At 37.1% G+C, this 21,569-nt stretch overlaps 4 protein-coding genes across 5 annotated transcripts; 2 read left to right on the forward strand and 2 right to left on the reverse strand.

The window, feature by feature from the left end:
- Nucleotides 1-282: 282 nt before the first annotated feature.
- On the forward strand, nucleotides 283-8,514 carry LOC308393926 (vacuolar protein sorting-associated protein 4B-like). Its single transcript, XM_080877986.1, has 11 exons — nucleotides 283-462; nucleotides 1,789-1,900; nucleotides 2,002-2,146; nucleotides 4,766-4,824; nucleotides 4,898-5,017; nucleotides 5,118-5,274; nucleotides 5,374-5,522; nucleotides 5,775-5,856; nucleotides 6,038-6,257; nucleotides 7,349-7,489; nucleotides 8,194-8,514. The coding sequence occupies exons 1-11, from the start codon at nucleotides 442-444 to the stop codon at nucleotides 8,293-8,295; spliced, it is 1,308 nt and encodes a 435-aa protein (XP_080734112.1). The 5' UTR covers nucleotides 283-441; the 3' UTR covers nucleotides 8,296-8,514.
- A 141-nt stretch (nucleotides 8,515-8,655) lies between these two features.
- Nucleotides 8,656-13,523, reverse strand: plekhb2 (pleckstrin homology domain containing, family B (evectins) member 2). Of its 2 annotated transcripts, none has more exons than XM_080877987.1 (8): nucleotides 13,339-13,523; nucleotides 12,662-12,712; nucleotides 12,139-12,291; nucleotides 11,927-12,029; nucleotides 11,775-11,814; nucleotides 11,440-11,523; nucleotides 11,051-11,165; nucleotides 8,656-10,379 (listed from the first exon to the last, which is right to left on the reverse strand). In XM_080877987.1, exons 2-8 carry the CDS (start codon nucleotides 12,696-12,698, stop codon nucleotides 10,243-10,245), a joined length of 669 nt encoding a protein of 222 aa, XP_080734113.1. In that variant the 5' UTR covers nucleotides 12,699-12,712; nucleotides 13,339-13,523; the 3' UTR covers nucleotides 8,656-10,242. The 2 variants fall into 2 exon arrangements, with proteins under 2 accessions (XP_080734113.1, XP_080734114.1); XM_080877988.1 differs by having other exon boundaries at nucleotides 13,335-13,523.
- A 1,199-nt stretch (nucleotides 13,524-14,722) lies between these two features.
- On the forward strand, nucleotides 14,723-19,391 carry ing5a (inhibitor of growth family, member 5a). The gene is made up of 8 exons (XM_080878454.1): nucleotides 14,723-14,932; nucleotides 16,146-16,217; nucleotides 17,092-17,258; nucleotides 17,403-17,511; nucleotides 17,599-17,698; nucleotides 17,798-17,933; nucleotides 18,047-18,108; nucleotides 18,233-19,391. Exons 1-8 carry the CDS (start codon nucleotides 14,896-14,898, stop codon nucleotides 18,270-18,272), a joined length of 723 nt encoding a protein of 240 aa, XP_080734580.1. The 5' UTR covers nucleotides 14,723-14,895; the 3' UTR covers nucleotides 18,273-19,391.
- Nucleotides 19,392-19,469: 78 nt separating this feature from the next.
- On the reverse strand, nucleotides 19,470-21,481 carry cep19 (centrosomal protein 19). Its single transcript, XM_080878455.1, has 2 exons — nucleotides 21,183-21,481; nucleotides 19,470-20,624 (listed from the first exon to the last, which is right to left on the reverse strand). The coding sequence occupies exons 1-2, from the start codon at nucleotides 21,310-21,312 to the stop codon at nucleotides 20,278-20,280; spliced, it is 477 nt and encodes a 158-aa protein (XP_080734581.1). The 5' UTR covers nucleotides 21,313-21,481; the 3' UTR covers nucleotides 19,470-20,277.
- Between the last annotated feature and the right edge of the window lie 88 nt (nucleotides 21,482-21,569).

A 21,569-nucleotide genomic window follows, 5' to 3' on the forward strand; every position in this document is an offset into this window, starting at 1 on the left:
ACACATTTTAATAATACAATGGTATGCTAGTTATGTGACGAATACCCACTAGAGGTCACTATTATCCCTATTAACATACACCTGTAGCTCACCTGTGCTGTGATTTAATTACATTAATTCCGTTTTTTCCCTCAAAAACGTTAAAGCGGTTATGAACGTACACGTTTATATGGTAAGTTCTATTAATTAAAATAACTTTCAAATGTACGGATGAAACACGAGAAATTACAGCCGCTGTTAAGCTACTTTATGTCACGTGACCATCGCGGAAGTGACTGGAGCTCTTGTTGATGCGGAAGAGAGACACTTGGGATGTTTGGCTTCTAAAGTTGTTCGACAGTAAACCATATGTGATAGATAATAGAGAAAAAGAAGAAGTGAGCGAGTTTACGGTTTTATTTAAAGTCAAATACTAAACTTTGACCGACAGAAAACCATCTAATGGCGGGCGGTAATTTACAGGTAAGTGGCAGACATTTACTAACAATGATTACATAAGACTGCCCAAATCAAAGAGATGTTAACTCGGCTTTTAATAAACTCAGCCTTTTATTAAATAAGCAACTAGGGATTTTATATTGTATGAATGTCTAATTTAGAGACTAACAATAAGCCAACTTGAATGTATTTAGCCATAAATTCATTTATAAGTAATGGAAAAAAATGGCACTACTGCGTAAGGAGTGTAAATCACTACTAATGCTTCATAGATGAAGAAACTCTAACAATATTTAGTTGGGGCTTTATTGTCCCATAGTGAAACATATTTTCTAGCTGTTTTCCCTTTTCCAGTGATGAAAAGTAGGAAAGTAAAGAACTAAATTACTTTATTTACATAAAAGTTAGCTTTTTGCTACTTTGTTTCTGTCTCAGGGAATTTAAATGGGCAGAGTTGTACTTTTTACAATTAGAAAACAATGTATAACTTAAACTGTACAGGTAATTGTTGCTATGGATAGCAAAAACAACAAAAACAAAACTTGGCTCATTGTTTAAGCTGTCCATGAACTGTTAGCAAGTCACTGAAGTAGCTTTAATATCCCCCAAATTACCCAGTATTTCACAAACAGAACAAATATGATGTACAAGGAGGCCTGAATGTGTATAACATTTATGTAATCATTTTCTTGTTTTCTTGTTTTTTGGCCCTGAGGTGTTTCTAGTAAGACCCCACCCATTGGATGGAACAGCCTAGACTGAATTATCAATATAGAATAATTATGTCTAATTTTAAAATGCTGCATATGTAATCACAGGACACCACAATTTAGAATTTTAATTTATGGTGTTAGTAATACTTTTGAATACTATCTTTTTAAAGTGTATTTTATAAGTTTAAAATGGTAAATGGCCTGTATTTGTATAGCGCTTTACTAGTCCCTAAGGACCCCAAAGCGCTTTACACATTCAGTCATTCACCCATTCACACACACATTCACACACTGGTGATGGCAAGCTACATTGTAGCCACAGCCACCCTGGGGCACACTGACAGAGGCGAGGCTGCCAGACACTGGCGCCACCAGGCCCTCTGACCACCACTAGTAGGCAACAGGTGAAGTGTCTTGCCCAAGGACACAACGACTGAGGCTGTTGGAGCCGGGGCTCGAACCAGCAACCTTCCGATTACAAGACAAACTGCCAACTCTTCTCCACGATCGCCCCACCATGCTAAACAACTTACCTGCATATATGACCAAACAAGAAGCACAAACAAGAACCAAAAAAATTCATATAAGTTCTATAAATGTGTAATAAATCCTTCTGTTTCATCTTGTTTGTTTTCAGAAAGCCATAGATTTGGCCAGCAAGGCCGCAGAGGAAGATAAGGCCAAAAACTATGAAGAGGCCCTCAGATGTTATCAGCACGCAGTGCAATACTTCCTTCATGTTGTGAAGTGTGAGAAACTTGTACCACTGTTAGATTTGTACATCCTTTTTGCTGTTTTAAACTCCACTTCGGTTCCGCATGAATGATCTAAGTCAGTTTTTGCGTTGCAGATGAGGCCCAAGGCGATCGGGCGAAGCAGAGCATCAGGGCAAAGTGTGCTGACTACCTGGACAGAGCTGAGCAACTGAAGCAATATCTGAAGAAGAAAGAGAACGCTCCTCCAGCCAAACCCGTCAAAGAGTCTGGTGACAAAGGGTAGGAGCAATCAATAAATCTGAGTCCATTTCACAATGTTTGTTGCTTTGTTTACAGTTTAGACTTTGTTCTGCAGGCTGGGTAATTTCCTGAAAGGAAAGCTAAATGTAATTTGGTCTGAATAATGGACAAAGTTGAGAGTTATTGTTAGTTGCCTTGAAATTCCATGTGCAATTTTTTTAACGGACTGAGACAGAGATCAGTTTAAATGTGTACAAATATATATCCATTTATTTATTAAATTTAAAGTTAGATCTGTGACAGATATTTTAAAATGTTTTTGCGTCATTGTAAATTCAGCGGACTTTCTTTGAGTCTTAAACTTTACTCTCACAATCGTTCGCTCAGAAGCACATTGCTCAATCTGCATCCACTTTGCGGATTTAATCAATAAAAACAAGCAAAGTTATTGGAACAGTTGTTCAACAGTAAATACTTATGTATAACACTTAACGCGTAAATAAACCATTTTAATGAATCACTTTCCAGTCAGCAGATGCATTTAATGAACATTTAATGCAGCTGAAGCAGGAACATCTGTAAACCAGCCTGTATTTATCTATAAATGGATGAGTAAGTCCCATTTAATGAGGTGTCAACAGCGTTTTTATACTGCATGAAAAATGTTTCATTCAGTTCATTAAACCTTTCCATTCAGCTGAAGGCAGCAGAACATGTATGTTAATGAATTTGAAGCCTCTGAATTTTTATTTATTATTTATCTGTTGAAGTGTTGCTCTGATAATTTGCATGACGACCCACTTACCTTTACAGTTGTTAAATCACCTGCAGATGTCAGCCGGTTGCTATAACTTAATCACACTCACTTGTATACACATCAGCCAGGTTGTTCTACCAGTTATGCTTTATTATTGAAATGCATTACATATAAACACTTTTACATAACATTTTAACCACTGAAATACAGAGTTATTACTTGATGTGCTCGGTTCCATCTGGTTTATAACACGACTTACCAAAGAAATGTCTTTTCATCATCTGCAGCATTGCTGTGTGATTAGCTCAGTCTTATAAAAGAAATAGGTCTAAGGATGGGATTTTCTTAATTTCCAATTGCTCTGATCTCTATTTAACTTCAGCAGCTTTAATTTAGTGGGTTTAACAAAAATACTGCATAATACTTTGAGGAATTAAAGCATTTTGTAATACAACTCAAAAGTAGTTGAATTAAATAATTGAAACTAAAATGTTCATTTCTATACTTGGTTGAAAACCCTTTTCTGGCAAATACAGCCTGAAGTCTTGAACTCGTGGACATCACCAGATGCTGGGTTTCCTCCTTTTTAATACTCTGCCCAGACTTTACTGCACTGATTTCAGTTGCTGTTTGTGAGCCTTTCTGTTCAAAGTTTAGTCTACAACAAGTGAAATGCATGTTTGTTTTGGTTAAGATCAGGTCACTGACTTGGCCATTCAAGATTATTACACATCTTTGCTTTAGTAAACGCCTGGGTTTGGCTGTAAGTCAGTGTCCAAATATATATGGACCTAACTAGGGCTGTTCGATATAACGATATATATCGGATGATGATATAAAAACGTCTATCGTTTCGTGGTGTCGCAAAATAAACTGTTTACAGCAATACTTTTTCATCGTTTTGATGATCACTGTAGTGGCCATATTAATTTCTTAAAGTTCTCTCTTTTTCTTACATTTAATATAACCACAGCGCCTGTTTTTATGCGTTGTCGTTAGCAACAACGACGGTAACACCATCGCGTGTCCACTTGTTTATGTTTCACATAAACCTTTCACAATAAAGCTCAAGATCCTGTTGAGACTTTTCAAAATAAACTGAATCACATGAAAGAGCAGATTATTTACGGATGAGAAGTAAAAAAGAGCCGCCAGGCGCTAAAAAATAAACCTTAGACTCAAACGTTAGAACAGGCTTTTCCCCGCAGCACGCTGTGTAATAAATACTCACAAAGAAAACGGCGGCCGTTACAACTTATGTCTAAAAATGTATCGTTTCATGCATCTGTTAAAACACTCGACTCCAGTTACATGACGCGCAGCTGGAAACACTTCCCGCAAGACGAGCTGCCCGAGATTCACAGAATTTACAGAAAATATTACATTTGTGTGATTTATATCGTTATCGGGACGAATTCTATCGTCCCGATAACGGTATAAAGATTTTGGTCATATCGCACAACCCTAGACCTAACTGTATTATTCTTTAAATCTTTGTCATAATTTCCCCAGAAGTGTCTAACTCTGTGACTGTTGCTGTAAAATTGTTATGAAAGTGTAAGTGACATAGTGTCACTATCTAAACATGTTTTTCTTGTTGAATTTTGGTTTACTGTATGGCTCTGCCTTTGTTGGTAAAGTGTGCCACCTGGTGTTCTGATTTAGAAGTCACACATAAGAGAACCATTAGTCAGTAGTTTGTAAAGAAAGGATGATTCCCGAATTTAGGTGGATCTGTACAGCTTTTTATTTTTACAATTAATTTGTAATATTCTTTACTAAGTTTGTTTTTATTCTTACTCCCATGGGTTCTACAGTTGTTCTACAGAAGTGTTCTGTCTTCTTCTTGCCCTATGCTTATAACCCCCTGACCTCCACCTCTCCCCACCACCACCTTTTAGGAATGAAAGTGATGAAGGTGAAGACCAAGAAAAAAAGAAGTTCCAAAATCAACTGTCAGGTGCATATCACTGACATACAATTTCTTGAAAAGCCAAATGTGTTGGTATTTCTGAACCTCATTTATTTTATAGGTGCCATTGTTATGGAAAAGCCAAACATAAAGTGGGACGATGTAGCTGGACTCGAAGGAGCCAAAGAAGCCCTTAAAGAAGCTGTTATCCTGCCAATCAAATTCCCACATCTGTTTACAGGCAGGGATTTTTTATTTTTTATTTTTTTTTGTGAAAAAGTTTTGTGAAAGTGAAGTTTTTCGTTTCCTTGTTTTTTTAAAGACTGAAACTTCTTTTGTAGGCAAGAGAACACCGTGGCGGGGGATCCTTTTGTTTGGGCCTCCAGGAACAGGAAAGTCCTACTTGGCCAAAGCCGTGGCCACAGAAGCTAACAATTCCACCTTCTTCTCAATCTCATCCTCCGATCTTGTGTCTAAGTGGCTAGGAGAAAGTGAAAAGTGAGGCCCAAGTTCTTTACCTAGGGGCAAAATTAAGACTATGACAAAGTTACTGTTAAGAAAAATGAATCTATTTTTTCCACTTCTGTCTGTCTTTAGGTTGGTGAAGAACTTGTTCTCTTTAGCCAGAGAACACAAACCATCGATCATTTTCATTGATGAGATCGACTCCCTCTGTGGCTCCAGGAGCGAGAATGAGAGTGAAGCAGCTCGCAGAATCAAGACGGAGTTCCTCGTTCAGATGCAGGGTGAGAAAGAAGATACTTACAGATTTGAACCAACAGCTGGAAAGACGATACGAAGTGTCATGAACTATGGCTCATAGTTCAGTTATTCATGACAACTGATTGTTTTAAGCATTTATTTGTCTAAAAATCATCTGTAAGCGCCCGCAGCCCAGTGTCACCTATTTTTTCTTTATTTTGTTGCAACAAAATCACAAAAACCTGAAAATATTTAGTGCTCAGTTGACTAATTGTGCAACTCTTTTCTCCTGTCAGGTGTTGGTAATGATAATGACGGAATCCTTGTCCTGGGTGCAACTAATATACCATGGTCGCTGGACTCAGCTATCAGGAGAAGGTCAGATCCACTTGTTTCTATACAAATGATCCCTACCTTTTTATCTATGAAAAGCGCTATATAAATACATTTTACTTACTTTTACTTACCTAATCACCTCTTATATTACCTAGTACTGTTCATCAGTGTTTTTGGGCTAACAACCAGGATTTAAGAGGTTTAATGCTCGTTTATGTCTCAGGTTTGAAAAGCGAATCTACATTCCTCTGCCGGAGGAACATGCCCGCTCCTCCATGTTCAAACTGCATCTGGGCTCCACCCCCAATAACCTGACAGAGGCGGATTTCGTGACTCTGGGCAAAAAGACAGATGGCTACTCCGGAGCTGACATCAGTATAATTGTCAGGGACGCCCTGATGCAGCCAGTCAGGAAGGTTCAGACAGCCACGCACTTCAAAAGGGTAAAACCACAGTAACCGTTGCTTGACATGCTCTTTTTGTCATATTTCTAAATGCAAGAAAACCTGGTTCAGGGATCCAGTGGAAGTATATTATTCCAAAATCAAACTAACTGTCATACTTGAAATTCATACACCTGACAAGGTGCTTATCTCATCTTTACATACAACTGTACTCAAAGAATTTAAAAACGCACCACTACATTTCTTTGCAAATGCACTGGTGTAGTTTGTGTTATATGCAAATCAGCACTCATATATTGCTTGTCATTACCTTTTAACTTAATCAGTGATAAAAACAACCTGGAAAAAAGACCAAAAAAATGTCCAAATTTGATATATCACTATATATTGTGTGTAATATAACTACAGGTTACAAAAAAAGGCAATCCATAATTAGTGTACCCCCCGTCTGCACTGACTTTGGCTGTAATATGCCTCCTCATGGTCAGGTGTCATCCTGTGGGATGGCAGCTTACTCTTCAGTCACTGTTGCGCTGAGTTGCTGCTGAGTCCACGTAGGAGGATTACACTGTTTTACTCTGTTACTAAAATGACTCCACTGGTTTTCTGTGGAGTTGAACTTGTCTGGTGGTTCACCCTGCCTCCAGCATTCCAGTGGGAAGATCCCAGTCAGATTGTACCAGTCGTGGCATTCTTACAGATGTAATTTTCTCCAAAGCCGTAGTGCCTTTTTATAGGCTTGGGTGTATTTGACAGAGGAGTGGTCATTTGGGATTAGCTGGTTAAAGGCATTGTGACTTCTTCCCCAAATTTGTGTTTTGAGACACATAGCTGCTCACAATAAACAGTCAGGCATGTACTTTAATTGTATACATATCAAGTTTATGCCTATAACTTGTGTTGTTATGTCTGCAACTTTTCTTGAAGCTCATCCTTTGGGCAGGAGTCTTTCTTGTAACTCCAAAATAAACTTCTATCCACTTCCACTTATCCTTATAGCTGTTGGAGACTATCCCAGCTCATAATAAATTTATCAATCTAAAATATAAATTCAACCAGAGGGAGGCAGCACTGTGTGGTGTTTCTTTTTATAATTTTTTATTCCTGTCCTTATGCCCATACTAATTCAGGTTCGAGGGTCAACATGGAACAATCCTGGCGTTGTGGTCGATGACCTGCTGACTCCGTGCTCACCTGGAGAGCCCAACTCCATTGAAATGACATGGATGGAGGTCCCTGGAGAGAAACTTCTAGAGCCAGTTGTATCCATGGTAAGAAAAGGGCTCTTTCATCAGTTGATATTCGGAAAACCACACCCACTGGATAGAAAATAATCCAGCCCAGCAAAATGTAACCGAGAGCTGAAAGGTTAACAAAGTCATTTTTGGTGGCTAAAAATGTTTGATTTTTCTAAAATGCATCTCGAATGAGTGACTAAACATTTCTCTCACTGAAACCAGATGAACAGAGTCTGCTTTCTGGAAGAAAAAAAACATAGTCTGTTTTGTACATTTTTGTAATGTTATAGAGAGGAGTCTAAGCAGTTAGCATGGATACTGTTACCCATCATTTTCAATGCTTTACATTGAAATGAAATTAACATTTGCATATTTGACTTGCCAGTGACACAGTGTTTGCTGGTTGGATCCTGCTGATTGTCAGGATTCTGCTTGCATCATACATTATTATTGCTCAGAGAAAAAAATCTTCAGTTACAGGTTATTGTGTTCTTTGCCCTCTTGTTAGTTGTTGGTCACATAACAGCAGCTTACTGGCATTTAACAGTGTTTTGCTTGTGGATGAAATTGACCAGAAGGCACCATCAAAGTCAGTGAACAATTATGAAATGTTTTTTTTTTTTCCTTCATTGTGGTTAACAATGAATTGCAATCTGTCTCTGTCAGTTCTCTCTCTGTGTTATTGACAAACCCAGTGACTGTAATCTATTCTGACCTACCTAATGTTCTCTATACAGGCTGACATGCTGAGGTCACAAAGCAACACCAAGCCTACGGTGAACGAGCAGGACTTGGAGAAGCTGAAGAAGTTTACTGAAGATTTTGGTCAAGAAGGCTAATAATATCTTTGTACTCAAAAATAGGACTGTACTTAACAACTATCTTTACTCTCAGTTATGCTTCAGATCATTTGATTCGCCTTTTCAACTGCTGTGTCAAAAATGGTGGAAAATGTCACAGGTTTAATGGACCAGAGGTTGCAGCAAATCAGTCTTACAGCTGACAAAAAAACATTTATCCTTTTGTCACAATCATAGATCTTTTTTTTTTTTTTTTTTTTAAATCAACCAACCAGTTGAGGAATCGCCTCTTTCAGCCACATTAACCTATCGATCCACCGAGGCTTGTGTTTACGTTATTTTTTTAAGGGTTTTTCTTATTATATTTCAAACTGAAGCGTTTTTTTTTTTTCTGAAACTGCATCACTGTTAGAAAAGTATGTGCAAAGGCTACAGTGGGTAGATCCTGGCATCTTTCCATCACTACATACTTTATGTAGTCTAAGGCAGATTTTAATACTTTGATTAACAGAACTGGTGTTGTGGTTGACATTTAACAGGAATTTATGCAATGAAGTCTGTGAACACTGGCAATCTTTTTTTCACTACATACAAATCATTAATGGCATCCAAAAGGATCTTCTGGGATTTAAACTGATGTAGAGAAAATGAAAGAATTTCTTAATTCTGATATGCCGTTGCACATTTTCTTTCAGCCTTCTCCTGTTAGATTACTGACACTTTACTGTGTTCTAGTTATGTTCTGACTTATTTATAAATGATTATGCTCTAGCTGTGTTGCCTTTGGGTTTTAAATGTATTTAAGAATTTCCTTTGGGTTTACAGGGGTTACATTAATAAAAAAAAAAGGTCAACTTGTACTTTTCTTGTATTCTACTGGATATGTTCTGTGAACAGAAGTCTCAGGGCTAAATAAAGGAATTAAAACATTAACTTTGTAAATATGTTTATTTGTTAAAATACATCTCTTAGTTAACTATCATATTTCTATATTTCTAATGCAGTGTAAATCACAATTTAATTTCCTTATATGATAAGTGAATATTAATTTCACAGCAACAAACAAATTAAGACTTGTAGAAAAAATTACATCAATAAGCTGCTTGCAAAACATTTCTTATACATCTCTTAATTCAGTGTCAGTAGTGATGAAAAAATCTGTTTGAAATGTAGACCAAAATGTTTTCTATTGAGCAGAAGTTTGGATTTTAAAAGCGGTCATAATTTATATGCTGAGAAAAAAAGGGTCCTAGCCAAGTGAAATGTCTCAAGAGATTTACCTGCTAAGGGTTTTTTAAGTCCATGGAGATTTAAAAAAACACTTTAAATGAAAGGTATGACTGAAAAGCTGCCAATGAAAAAAACATAAACCAAGAACTTATAACTCTCAAGGAGTGATGTCCCATTTCACTTCATGTAAATGCCAGGGTTACAATATAACAGACTATATAATCAAACCAATGTTCATCAAACGGGTCCCTCAGAAAACTATGCTCATCTGAAGCTAGCTCCACCACTAATTACCTCAGGAGTCAAAGATACGATGCAAATTCACAATCAAAACAACAAAACATTAAAATAGAAAAACATACAGTAAACGGAAATAAACACAAAAAAAACATCTGTGCACCGTGAAGTGGAAGCAAATTGACAGGAGAGAACCTGAAATGTGCATGAAAGGAGTAGTGTCTTTTCTGTCATTTTGACAACTTTGAAAATTAAGTAATGCTTATATTACATTATGTTTTTTGGTTAAGAATATTCATATTCAGATAACACAAAGATGTTGGTAAACAGCAACATAGACTGTATTTGAAAGTGCTGAGTATACATGGTGAGTAATTCACTGCACATCACAATTATGCGTCAGATAGATGTAGCCCATCAGACACGTTTCATTCTAACTCACGTGATGATACAGAGAGGAGGCCATATAAATACAGGGGGAGGGAGTCACTGGCTGCTAGAAGTACATTAGTTCTGACGCTAGAATACAGAGAAGAGAGAGCCGAGTGCTAAACCGGTTGCCGCTCCAGCGAGCATGCCCAAAGCCACATCTCCTCCGTCGTCACGCTGTCGCTCCCGAATGATGACATGGTTCACTCCAGGAGCAACGTACCCACCTACAAAACACAAGTTTTATAATGGTAAGTTCATACAATTTAAACTCTGTTAAACTATTCTACTTTTTCACTTTATCCTCTGGTCACAAATAAGAACATCTAGATGGGTTTTTGTGACCCATTTGTTTAAGAATGAATTTAAAGTCCATGATACATTTTTATCTAAGTACCTGAAAAACTAATAAAGATTTTAGACTAAGCTGCATGTTTTTCTATTTGTTAATGAGCAAATGTTCTTATAGTAACTAAGATGGTATGTAATACTCTTGTTAAGCATCAGGATGACAGCACTGGTAATTACTGCGTCAGAAATCCCATTCTATGCACCATTTCCTCAGTATGGGAATCTCAGAAGTATGTTGACAACCACTAAGTTCAGTCACGTTCTGAAATGAGCCAGTTACGGATAAACAAATATTAGGCCTTTCAAAGTGGAAAGATTTTACTTTTATACTGAAGACTTCTTTTATAAGGATCAAATCCAGCCACTTTACTGCATTATGGATATGCATATTGTGAAGATGTCCGCTTGTCGACAATCAAATTTAGGTCAGAGTTTAGTTAGTCCGCAATTTTGTTGTACATCTACAGTGACAATAATGGGCTATTCTATTCTATTCTAGCTACCAGGATTCCTATAAACTAGTGGTGGGCAATGTCCAGCTGTTTACCTTGGTATTGATAAGGATAAGCAACTGTGTAGGGCTGCCCATCAGCAGAGTATACGACCTGTGTGGCCTGTGGGGGCGGTGCAGTGTAGTCTCCATATGGGCCTGGGGCATAAACCTGGCAAAAAAAATTACATTTAACAAAGTGACACAAAGGATGTTACTGTATTAATAAACCCTTTGTATTAGATGGCTTATAGAAGAAAGACTGGATTTGTTGGTTTTTGTTTTGTTTTACATTAATCACTGAGTTGATTTTCACTTGAGATAGTCATGCTAAACCACAGACAAATGTTGTAAGTAGCACTATTTTCATAAAAGACTTTAGACCTGAAAAAGTAATTTTATTCAGTTATGAACATGAAAAGAGATGTATTAATACTGTTTTTCACCGGTTGGGGAGGATATTCCGAGTAGGGGGGAGGAGCAGATGCAATCACCTCCTGTGCAAAGCCGATCTGAGGAGCAGTGACCACCTAAAAGTATCAAATAACAAAAATCAGCAACTGAAGCTTGCCAACACCAAAAAAACTCAAGCACATAACATTAAGATAAGTGAAAACAATAAAAAAAATATCCAGTTTTCCTCCCAGGAGGACAGTTCTTCTGCTGTGCTCAAGTCACTCTTAGTTCAGCTTTATTCAGAGCTTATTCAGGTAATGTGACAGAAAATGACAGACTGTCAGTTACAACAACACTAACTTTAAATAACGTATAAAAATCTCACCATATTAACTCTGGCATCTTGAAGTGCCATTGTCCATGCCCTGCAACAAAAGCAGACATTATGTCATCTTGAGTTAAAAATGTCTGTTCTAATTACCTGTACTCAAATACATCTAACTAATTTTATGACTTGGTGTGTATGTGCAGTCTTACAGAGCATCATCTGCACTGTCTGCACACAGGCTGATGACCCGTCCATCTCTGCACACTATCTGGAACAAGGCATCACACGTCTTTCCCTCCGGTGGGTTCAGCTCTAAAAATGCAAGTGGGGTGGTGAAACATTTAAAATTAGTGCAAAGAGGTGGGTAATAATAGCATAGGGATCAGCCGCATGAGATCAACATTAAGCGTAAGACATGTACCCTGACATCCAGCGGAGTTGCGGATGTTAATGCAGTTGACCCTCATGTGGATGTCGTCCTCCATGTCGCGCCGTTGTTGATCGTTGTAGAACACAAGTCGTCCGTCAGCCCATAAGTCAAACCAGTTTCTTTTCCATCGACGCAGTATGGTACCTGACATAGTAAAGGTAGTTTGTTTATTTTTAATGTGACATCATCTTAACCATCTGAGTATCTGACATATTTATGGCTATATTGCTTTCTTATAGATGGGTGACAAATGAAAAGAAAAAAAGACCCCTCTTTACTGGAGTAATGAAATATCATTCTTCCAACAAATATTCTGCGATTAGGTTGAGATCCAAAGTCTCCTGTGTTATCATTTTCATATCTCATCACTACTATCAGGCTAAAAATGTTTCATTGTAGGATACAGGTCATCTAAACCACACAATTGCCCCCACTTACAGCATAAACACTAATAGATCCATTACTGTGGAGGTCAAGCATTCATGTTTTTCCTTTAATGTGTCTGGATACTCACTTTGTCGATGAAGCCAGCCACTCTTTACCATAGCCATCTTGGAAGTAACACCTACAGAATAAAATGTAAACACATTAGAGCGCATCTGTTATTACTGAGACACTAGGAGCATATGACTGGGTGTGGCATGTCCAACACAAACCTCGTGACTGTTAGCACTATTAGCAAGTTCACAAATCTATTTTCAGAAACATAAGCTTATATAAGATAAGATAGGATAGGTTACAATAACAGCTCAAGGTAATATGGCCACATGGCCAGAAATATTAACACCATGTTTAGTTACTCTGTAGTCCCCCCATGCTTAGTTAGACAATGTTTAGGACATGACATTGGTGGAAGCCAGATAACTGACAGTTCTCCTGCTTTAACCAATGTTTAGGCTATTTACTTAGATGTCATCCTGGTTTTAAGTCAGACTAGGCCAGTTGTGAGTAGGTCGTCCTCATGTTTAATAACTGCTATGCCACCCATAGCAACCCTGTTATAATGTGGATTTTATATGATATAAGTTATTTGATATGTAGGTTATCGCTAACCGTTAGCGGCTTTTTAATATAAACACGTCGCCATTACAAAGCTGACCTATCGGTTAACCGTGTTTATAATACGCTAAAACACCACAACTTGTCGTTTTACCCGTACTTGTAAACGCATTGGATAAATTAGTTACCTACTTGATTTCTTGTATGCTTTTTGGGGGGAGAGTGATATCAAGCTTTTCGTGGAGAAACAGCAAACACGGAAGTGAGATGCAAAAAAAATAAAAAGAAGAAGACTCCTTCCACGGAGAGGAAAAACCCTGACCGCTAAACTTAGCTGACACTGTTACTGTCCACAACGGAGGCCTTAAGCCACGCCCACAGAGCATCTTCACGAATGTTCAGTCTTTCCGCGAGAGGGAGGTTTTTGTTTTGGATGACGTAACCTATCAGCTGACAGTGGTGGAAAGTGCTAGCAAACGGAGCGAGGGCGCGCTTGTTGAAGTTCGTTTCTAACGTTTGGTAATCACATGGCCGACGGCGAGGCTTGTGTTAATATTCCTCATGTTTATTAAACATGATTCCATTAGGAGTGTGTGTGTGTAACGAATTTGCCTGTTGGTTTCTTCATGTCTTGTCTAATGTTTTCATGTGTGTGCGCATGCACGGGTTTGTTGGTATGGGTATATATGTATGTGTATATGTATGTATATGTATGTATGTATGTATGTATATATATATATGTGTATATGTATATATGTATACATATATATATATATATATATATATATATATATATATATATATATATATATATATATATATATATATACATATATATATATATATATATATATATATATATATATATATATATATATATATATATATATGTGTGTGTATGTGTGTGTATGTATGTGTATATATATATATATATATATATATATATAAAATATATATAAAATTGTAGGTTGTGTATCCTTCAGGTGTTAATAGGGTTATTGAAAATGTGTATATGTGCTATGTGCGTATGTGTGTATATACGTAGGTATGGATAGATAGAAACATATATGTGTATATATTAAAAAAAAAAATTACACATAACTTATAATGTAATTACAAGGAGGTATTTCTGTAGTCTATTGATACTAGATAGTGGGAAAGGGGTGGGATTAAATAAGCTTATGCTTCTTCCTGCTCCTTTTTGAACATGGACGTTATTTGGAGTTGTGGTTGCTCGTTTTCCTTTTGTTTGCTTTGTTCATTTGTCTCTTTTAATTCTATTTTTTTATATACTTTTTCAACATGTTCAAAATAAAGATTCAATCAATCAATCAATACATTTGGTTAATTATGCATTAAATTGGCATAGAACGCGTATAAACTAGTATAAACACAGTAGCTGAGGAGATTGGGAGCAAAGTTACGTGTTCGTAATACTTGAGTAAATGAATAGTACTTAGAAACTTTTTTTTTTTATTACATGTGAGGTACCAAACTTAAAAAGTTGTGCCCTGTCCTCCAGCACGCATGTTCGGAGTGAAGGCACGCTTGGGGTAAACTGTCACTTCCTGTGTTTTTGTGAGCCTCGCTTCATTTAATTCGGCGAAGCCTGTGACTGCAGACAAACTCGCATTACGCCAAGCCAACTGACCAACGGGCGACCCAGGGTTACAAAACAAACCCAACCTCTCTGGCCAACAGTTTGAGGAGCTAACGAGGGTAACGCAGAAGCTAAACAGCTAATTCGAAATGGCGACTGCAATATACTTGGAACATTACCTTGACAGTAAGTATCCAGAATGTGGTAAATTTCTGTCAACAGATAGAAAATGCAACTTTTAAAGGTTTAATTTATTATACATTTTTGGACGGCGGTTTCAATGCAGTGCGTTTGCAACTAACAAGCTGTTAGGTCATTAGCCCGCCAGCTAACTGGTTAGCATTACCTTAGGAGTGATAAAGGTGGGGTAGGTAAGATCTTAATGTGTCTTGTCAGATTCAGTCAAAGGGGAATGTAATAATTAACTGTTTTCACATATTTAGGAAAACTGACTATAGGTTGCAACCGTTTCTGATTCATGCGCTAGCAATGTTGGAGCAGCCTGTAGCTACGCAACTAGCATTAGTTATATAAGGGCATTTAGAGATAAATTGTTATATTAACAGTCTTTATATTTAAGCTAGGTTCATTTTAGTCACAGTTTGTGTTTTTATATAGGAAATAATTTACAACCTGTTGGTTGCCGCGTTTCCCGTAACAGTTTACGCGCCTGGGCGGGGTGTTTGAAGTGTGTCACATGGCATACAGAGTGTATTTACTTGACAGTTGTTGTTATCATGAGCCCTTAATAATGTCTGCTTTTGGGACAAATGTAATACATGTGAAGCGTTATTTTGTACAGACAGATTGTTACACGACAACATTCTGCAATTCATGCACACGTGAGTGTATGGTTGTGATGGTATTTGTGTTGTGTTTAATGTGCAGATTTGACCTCAAGTATTTTAAATGTTGTATGAAATGTTATATAAGTATAATGACAAAAGTAATTTTAGCCTTTAGCATTAAAGGTGAAGAAGAGAATGCAGGCAGGATGGAGTGGGCAGAGACAAGTGTCAGGGCAGATTTGTGATAGAAGGATAGCAGGAAGACTGAAAGGGTTGAGTAGGTGGTAGTGAACGCTAACAAAAAGATTATGATTTGCATTGGGAGTGACCAGGTTGGACAGAATTAAACTCATAAAGAGAGGAAGTAGAACAAGAAGGGCTTCAGTGTAAAGCTTAATGATTTCTAAGTTGTAATTAATGTCATAATAACCTCTGCTCTTTACTTCTTATTTATATTTCTTTGATTTTAAAGCATTCAGTTGAGTTTGTGCATTTGCCTTTTTAAAAGGCATTACAGCACAGGTTATAATTAATTAAGTGTGATGATTATGTTCAGAAAATGTAATTGGAATGAACTGTTAGGCATTAATATTGTCTAATCTTTTCTTTAGGTATTGAAAACTTGCCATGTGAGCTACAAAGGAACTTCACTTTGATGCGGGACCTGGACAACAGAACTGAAGGTGATCATTTAATCTCTTAACATTACAGTCAATAAAACGCTCTGTGGACTTATACAAAATAAACAAATGGCTCTGACAGTATAATCTGTGATACCTGAAAACCCAGTTTAGCCAGGCTCCTTATGTATTAGGTTGTGCCACTTACCAGTAGTCTTAGACAAACAGTTGTCAATAGTTTACATCCACTCACTTTCGACCCTTTGTGACTAGAGAAAATCCAAAATATATTCAAACTTGTGCATCCAAGTCTTGTTTGATAAGGGTATTAAAGATTTATGCGATGCAGTCATTCCACCCTGGAATAAGAACAGTTCAAGGAAATCATTTAAAGGAAATTATTAATTCATAGCAAGAGATACGAACTCTATATATACATTAAGGTTAAAGGCATATTAAGTTGGCAGATTCTAATTTCAGTATAATATACAGAAATGAACAGGATTATTAAATTATTAGATTTTGCTATGGAGTTCAGAGCTCTTGTGGGAAGGTGACCTACAAACCAATCAGATAACAGTATTCCTTGTTGCTGTGGTAAATCTTTTCCCACCTTAATGTATATCAATGTTACAAACATTAGGTTGCAACATATTGATATGTTAGATTTGCATGAAAACAAATAATTTATTCAATACAAAATAATTGATTTTTTTTTAAAAATAGTTTATATTTTTTTATATTTTTTAAATATCAAAATTTAAACTTAAATGAATAAAACATTTGACCCTGTTTTAGCTCTATGCAAACTTACCATGGCATTCATGCCTACAATAACTGTATGAAAATTTCTGACCATAACTGTAAATAGGAAGCTTACATGTAATATTTTATCACTAGTTTTATTCAGCACTTTAATAATCATGTTGTTGTGCAGAAAAGAAAGGAGAGATCGACAAACTGGCTGAGGAGTACATCGCAAATGTCAAGAATCTAGCTTCTGAGCAGAGAGTTGAACACCTGCAAAAGATCCAGAATGCCTACAGCAAGTGCAAAGAGTTCAGTGATGACAAAGTCCAGCTCGCAATGCAGACATATGAAATGGTTAGTCCGAAACAATGTGTCTCCTGTCACTGTCCAGATTCTAATGTCATATTATTTTTGTTTTTTGTCCCTGTTTATCAGATTTACATCATCAATGTGTACATGTACTCAGATTTAAATATGCACAATATCTTTCTACCGTAGGTGGACAAACATATCCGCAGGCTGGATGCAGATCTGGCACGGTTTGAGAATGAACTCAAGGAGAAACTAGAAGTGAGCTATGACAGTACAGAGGGCAGAGGTTTGAAAAGTAAGCTGAGTGACTGCACGCCTTTGATCATAAACGCAACAAAAGACAAGAGTTTTAAGTGTGTAATAATGCAAATATTTTCCCCAGAAAATGATGTGCGGGGGCTGAGAGAGAAGCGTGGATCCAGGGGAAGAGGAAGGAAAGGTTCAGATGAAGATTCTCCCAGAAAGAAAAAGATGAAAAACAGGTAAGTTTGAACCAGTGCTTCAATCAAACTCAAGTTTACTGGATAATTGGCTCATGTTTATATTTAGTTCTAACCATGCTCTGTATGTTGGTCTTTTAGCCCAGACTTGAGTGACGCTCTCCTGCCTATGCAGCCATCAGACGTGTTGGACATGCCGGTCGATCCAAATGAACCTACATACTGCCTGTGTCATCAGGTGTCATATGGAGAAATGATAGGATGTGATAACCCAGATGTAGGTTTTCACTTATAATTTCTTCTTAAGCTTTATTGTAAGAACCTTTTTGACTGAGCAAGTTTAGGTTTAATTTTTAAATTGACATTTTTCTTTGTTATTCTTGGTTTTAGTGCCCCATTGAGTGGTTTCACTTTGCTTGTGTTGATCTCGCCACAAAACCCAAAGGAAAATGGTACGTTTTTGAGTAGTAACAGTGTTATTCTCTTTGTCTGTGATGAGAATATAGTTATTCATGGAATCTTACGCTTTTTCTTTCTGCAGCAAATTAACATATTCCCCTCCTTTTACTCTGTCAGGTTTTGTCCGAGATGCACCCAGGACAGGAAGAAAAAATGAGTTTTCATATTTCCAGAAGTGCTTCTCTAACATCTGTACTTTGAGTAGAGTTTCGTAATGTCATAAATATATAAAATATTTTAGTTCGTACAGCGCACCATATAAATGGTGGATCATAAAGCTTTCTTTAAAGGCCTAATCCGGAGTTGGAGTATATCTATACTTGTTGCTTTACTATGTCCGTGTTATTGGATTTCAAGATGCCTGTCTTTGTCCAGTAGCTCTAAAATGACTAGTTTACCTATGTATTATTTGTCTAATCTGGGTAAATCTGGGTAATCTTCTGGGTGTAGTTTTCACAAATTGTCATTCAGAAAGTTGTTCCTCTTAAGTCATTTGCTCTGTGTGTATGTGTGTGTGTGCGCGCGTGTGCATGTGTAAAGACTAACTCAAAAACCCGGATTGTGTCTTAAGCATACTTGAAATGTCAGTTTTATAAATGACTTTTTAAAATAAATTAACAGCCTGCTGAGAATTTACAATTCAGATGCCCTAATCCATGTGTAAATGGTGATGGGAAAAGGAATTGTCAGTTTTTTTGTTACTACCTCCTTAGGGAATACATCGGCACTGCAAAAATGACTGCAATTGATAACAATGTAAAAAACTGTTTTGATTAGCTTAAACCAAACTAGCAAAGCAATGTAAAGTCATTCTGTATTGCATTTTAACAAAAACCTGCGACATCTTTGAATGTATTGTGGTACTTATGGTCAGTCAGTCAGTCAGTGTCTATTGTCAACTGAATGAGGTATTTAAGCACTTTGAATGACATTTTCCCCTTACAAGGTTTGATAATGCAGGCTTAGTTTTATGTTATAGTTTATCTCTTTTAAAACTTTGCCATAGAACATCATGTCAGACCATATATATGGAAGTGTGTATATATATATTTTGTATGATATAAAACTATTTTGTGCACACATTTTTTCCCCCAAAGATATATTTGTTGTATTGCTTACTTCCTGGTGTACACTCAGATTTTATTTAATAGGATTTTAGAATCTTCATATTCAACTGTGAATATCACTCATCTAGGTGTAAGCCACAAATAAAAGAACCAAAGTCTTTGTATTTTGTAAAATTCAGTATTTTATAACAAATAAAGATTCACTATTATCCATGCATGATTTTGTTTACTGCAGCTTAAAATGGAATTAATGTTTGTTATCAGGTTGTTCTCAAACATTGTTTGGTTTTGTTTCCCCTGATTTAGAAATCTTCCTCTAAACTCTGCCTGTTTCATTCCATGAATGAAGTCTAGGTGTTGCTGGAGGCCTGTTCCCAAAAGCAAGTTGTTAAAATGGAGTTTATTAACCCTGACCTGAGGGAAACTCTTAACAAACTTAAACTATGGGTTAGTTAGTTGGGTAACAGTATTTCAGGTGCAGTAATTTGCCTTAACATGGGTGCTTTGTCATCAGTGTTAGAGACTGCAGTCACTGGATGTCATAAATTTAATATCTGTCTTTTGGTTGTCACAAAGGCTACGTTCACACTGCAGGCGAAAGCGCATCAAATCCAACTTTTTTTGACCCTATGTGACCCATATCCGATTATGGTATGACAGTGTAAACAGCACAAATCTGATATTTTCACATCCGATCTGGGTCACTTTCATATGTGGTACTGAATCCGATACATATCTGATGTTTTAGAAAGCGACTGCTGTTTGAATGGTCATGTCGCATTAAATCAGTCTTTTACGTCACTGACACAAGACAGATGCCAATTATCAGCGCCCGAGAAGATTTTACAGATAAATGCTATGGTACACAGACACCAAATCATAGCTCTAGTTTCCCTTGATTAACAGGCTTTGGTCTTTGCTTGCCATTAACGGAGGTTCAAGGTGGTTTTTTGTTTGATTAAAGGCATAGTATTTCTACTATATTGACATTTATTGAAGCATTGCCATCTACATCAGTTGGGTTGTATGTTCCTGCAGTCTCACTATAGATTTACAATCTACATTCTTAATTAAAACATTGGTAAAAAGAGAGTTTCAAAATCCATCATCTGATTCATTATCCCAGCTGCACTTTTCTAAGGTGGTCTTAGTGAAATCAACTTCAAAGTCGTAAACAAAGTCAGGATCATCTTTGCGTCTCCGGTTTTTCTCAAACAGTTCGTCCATTTGGCCTTTCTTGCGTGCCAGGTCCTCATCGTCCAGTTTGTTCAGGTCTTCGTCAGGGTCCAGACAGAACGAGGAGAGGCTGTGCTCCAGACTGAAGCCCTGCATGTGATCGCGCAGGATAATGTGAAGCTTCTCAAGCTGGCTTTGAGAGACACCCTCCAGGTAGTCCCTGTGCCGAGGGTTGTTCTTCAGCCTTTCAGCAGCCATGCTGTAGTCTGGAAGAGACAGCATGAGGTAATAGGTTGGTTGTAGTCCTGCCCAGTTACTTTGTGGCAATCTACAAGAACAAACTAAGCTACATACATATGTTAATGCAGTGTGCATTCATGACTCCAGCTCTGATCACAGCAACTATGTCTCAAAAAATGGGCTAACAAGAAAACAAAACAAAAACAGGAAGGAAAAAACGCAGTACGATAAAGGTAGATTTCCATGTATTACATATTAGTTATTTATTATTAACATTCACTAGCAATGACCTTAGTTAAACAAAGTAAGATGCTCCTATTTTAGTCAAAAATAGGAGCCTGAGGCTCAACAGCTTGCAGGTAATCTACCTGCTGCTATCCACAAGATATAGAAATTAAAACTTCAGGGGCTCATGACTCTGACAGGTTTGTTAGATTTACTAGAGTATCATATAATTATTAATATACAGCAAACGAGGCTAAAATAATATTCTCACACTGATTCTAGCTATTTCTATTCTTATATCTAGCAACATGTGACATGGAGCAAAGAGAACGAGTCCCAACGTGTCCGTGGTGCCTTACCGGAGTATTTGGAGAAATTTCGCACAGGTATTATTCTTTTTCGCACCTTTTTGGTTTCCGTGTGCTCATAAATTAAAACTATGGATGGAGGGCTGAACTGCACCCCGCAGCGCTTTGCCGCAAAACGCATCCTGTACTTCTATTACAACAAACAAACTTAACTCAATCCGACCATCAATTTAAACATGTTTAAAACAGAAACATCCCAGCCATAATTGTTGCTACTAGCGCACAGTATGAATAAAAAAATTGAGCAGCGGCTTCAGGGATGATTACGCGTTGCCAGGTTGCCAGCAGAGCCTTCACGTAAAGACGCTTCTGTCTGTTGGGATGCCTGACGTTAAATTTCGGATTTAAAAAAATAATATAAAATCATTTAACTTTCAC

This window comes from Rhamphochromis sp. 'chilingali' (assembly GCF_963969265.1).
Source record: "Rhamphochromis sp. 'chilingali' genome assembly, chromosome: 3".
NCBI classification, from domain to species: domain Eukaryota; kingdom Metazoa; phylum Chordata; class Actinopteri; order Cichliformes; family Cichlidae; genus Rhamphochromis; species Rhamphochromis sp. 'chilingali'.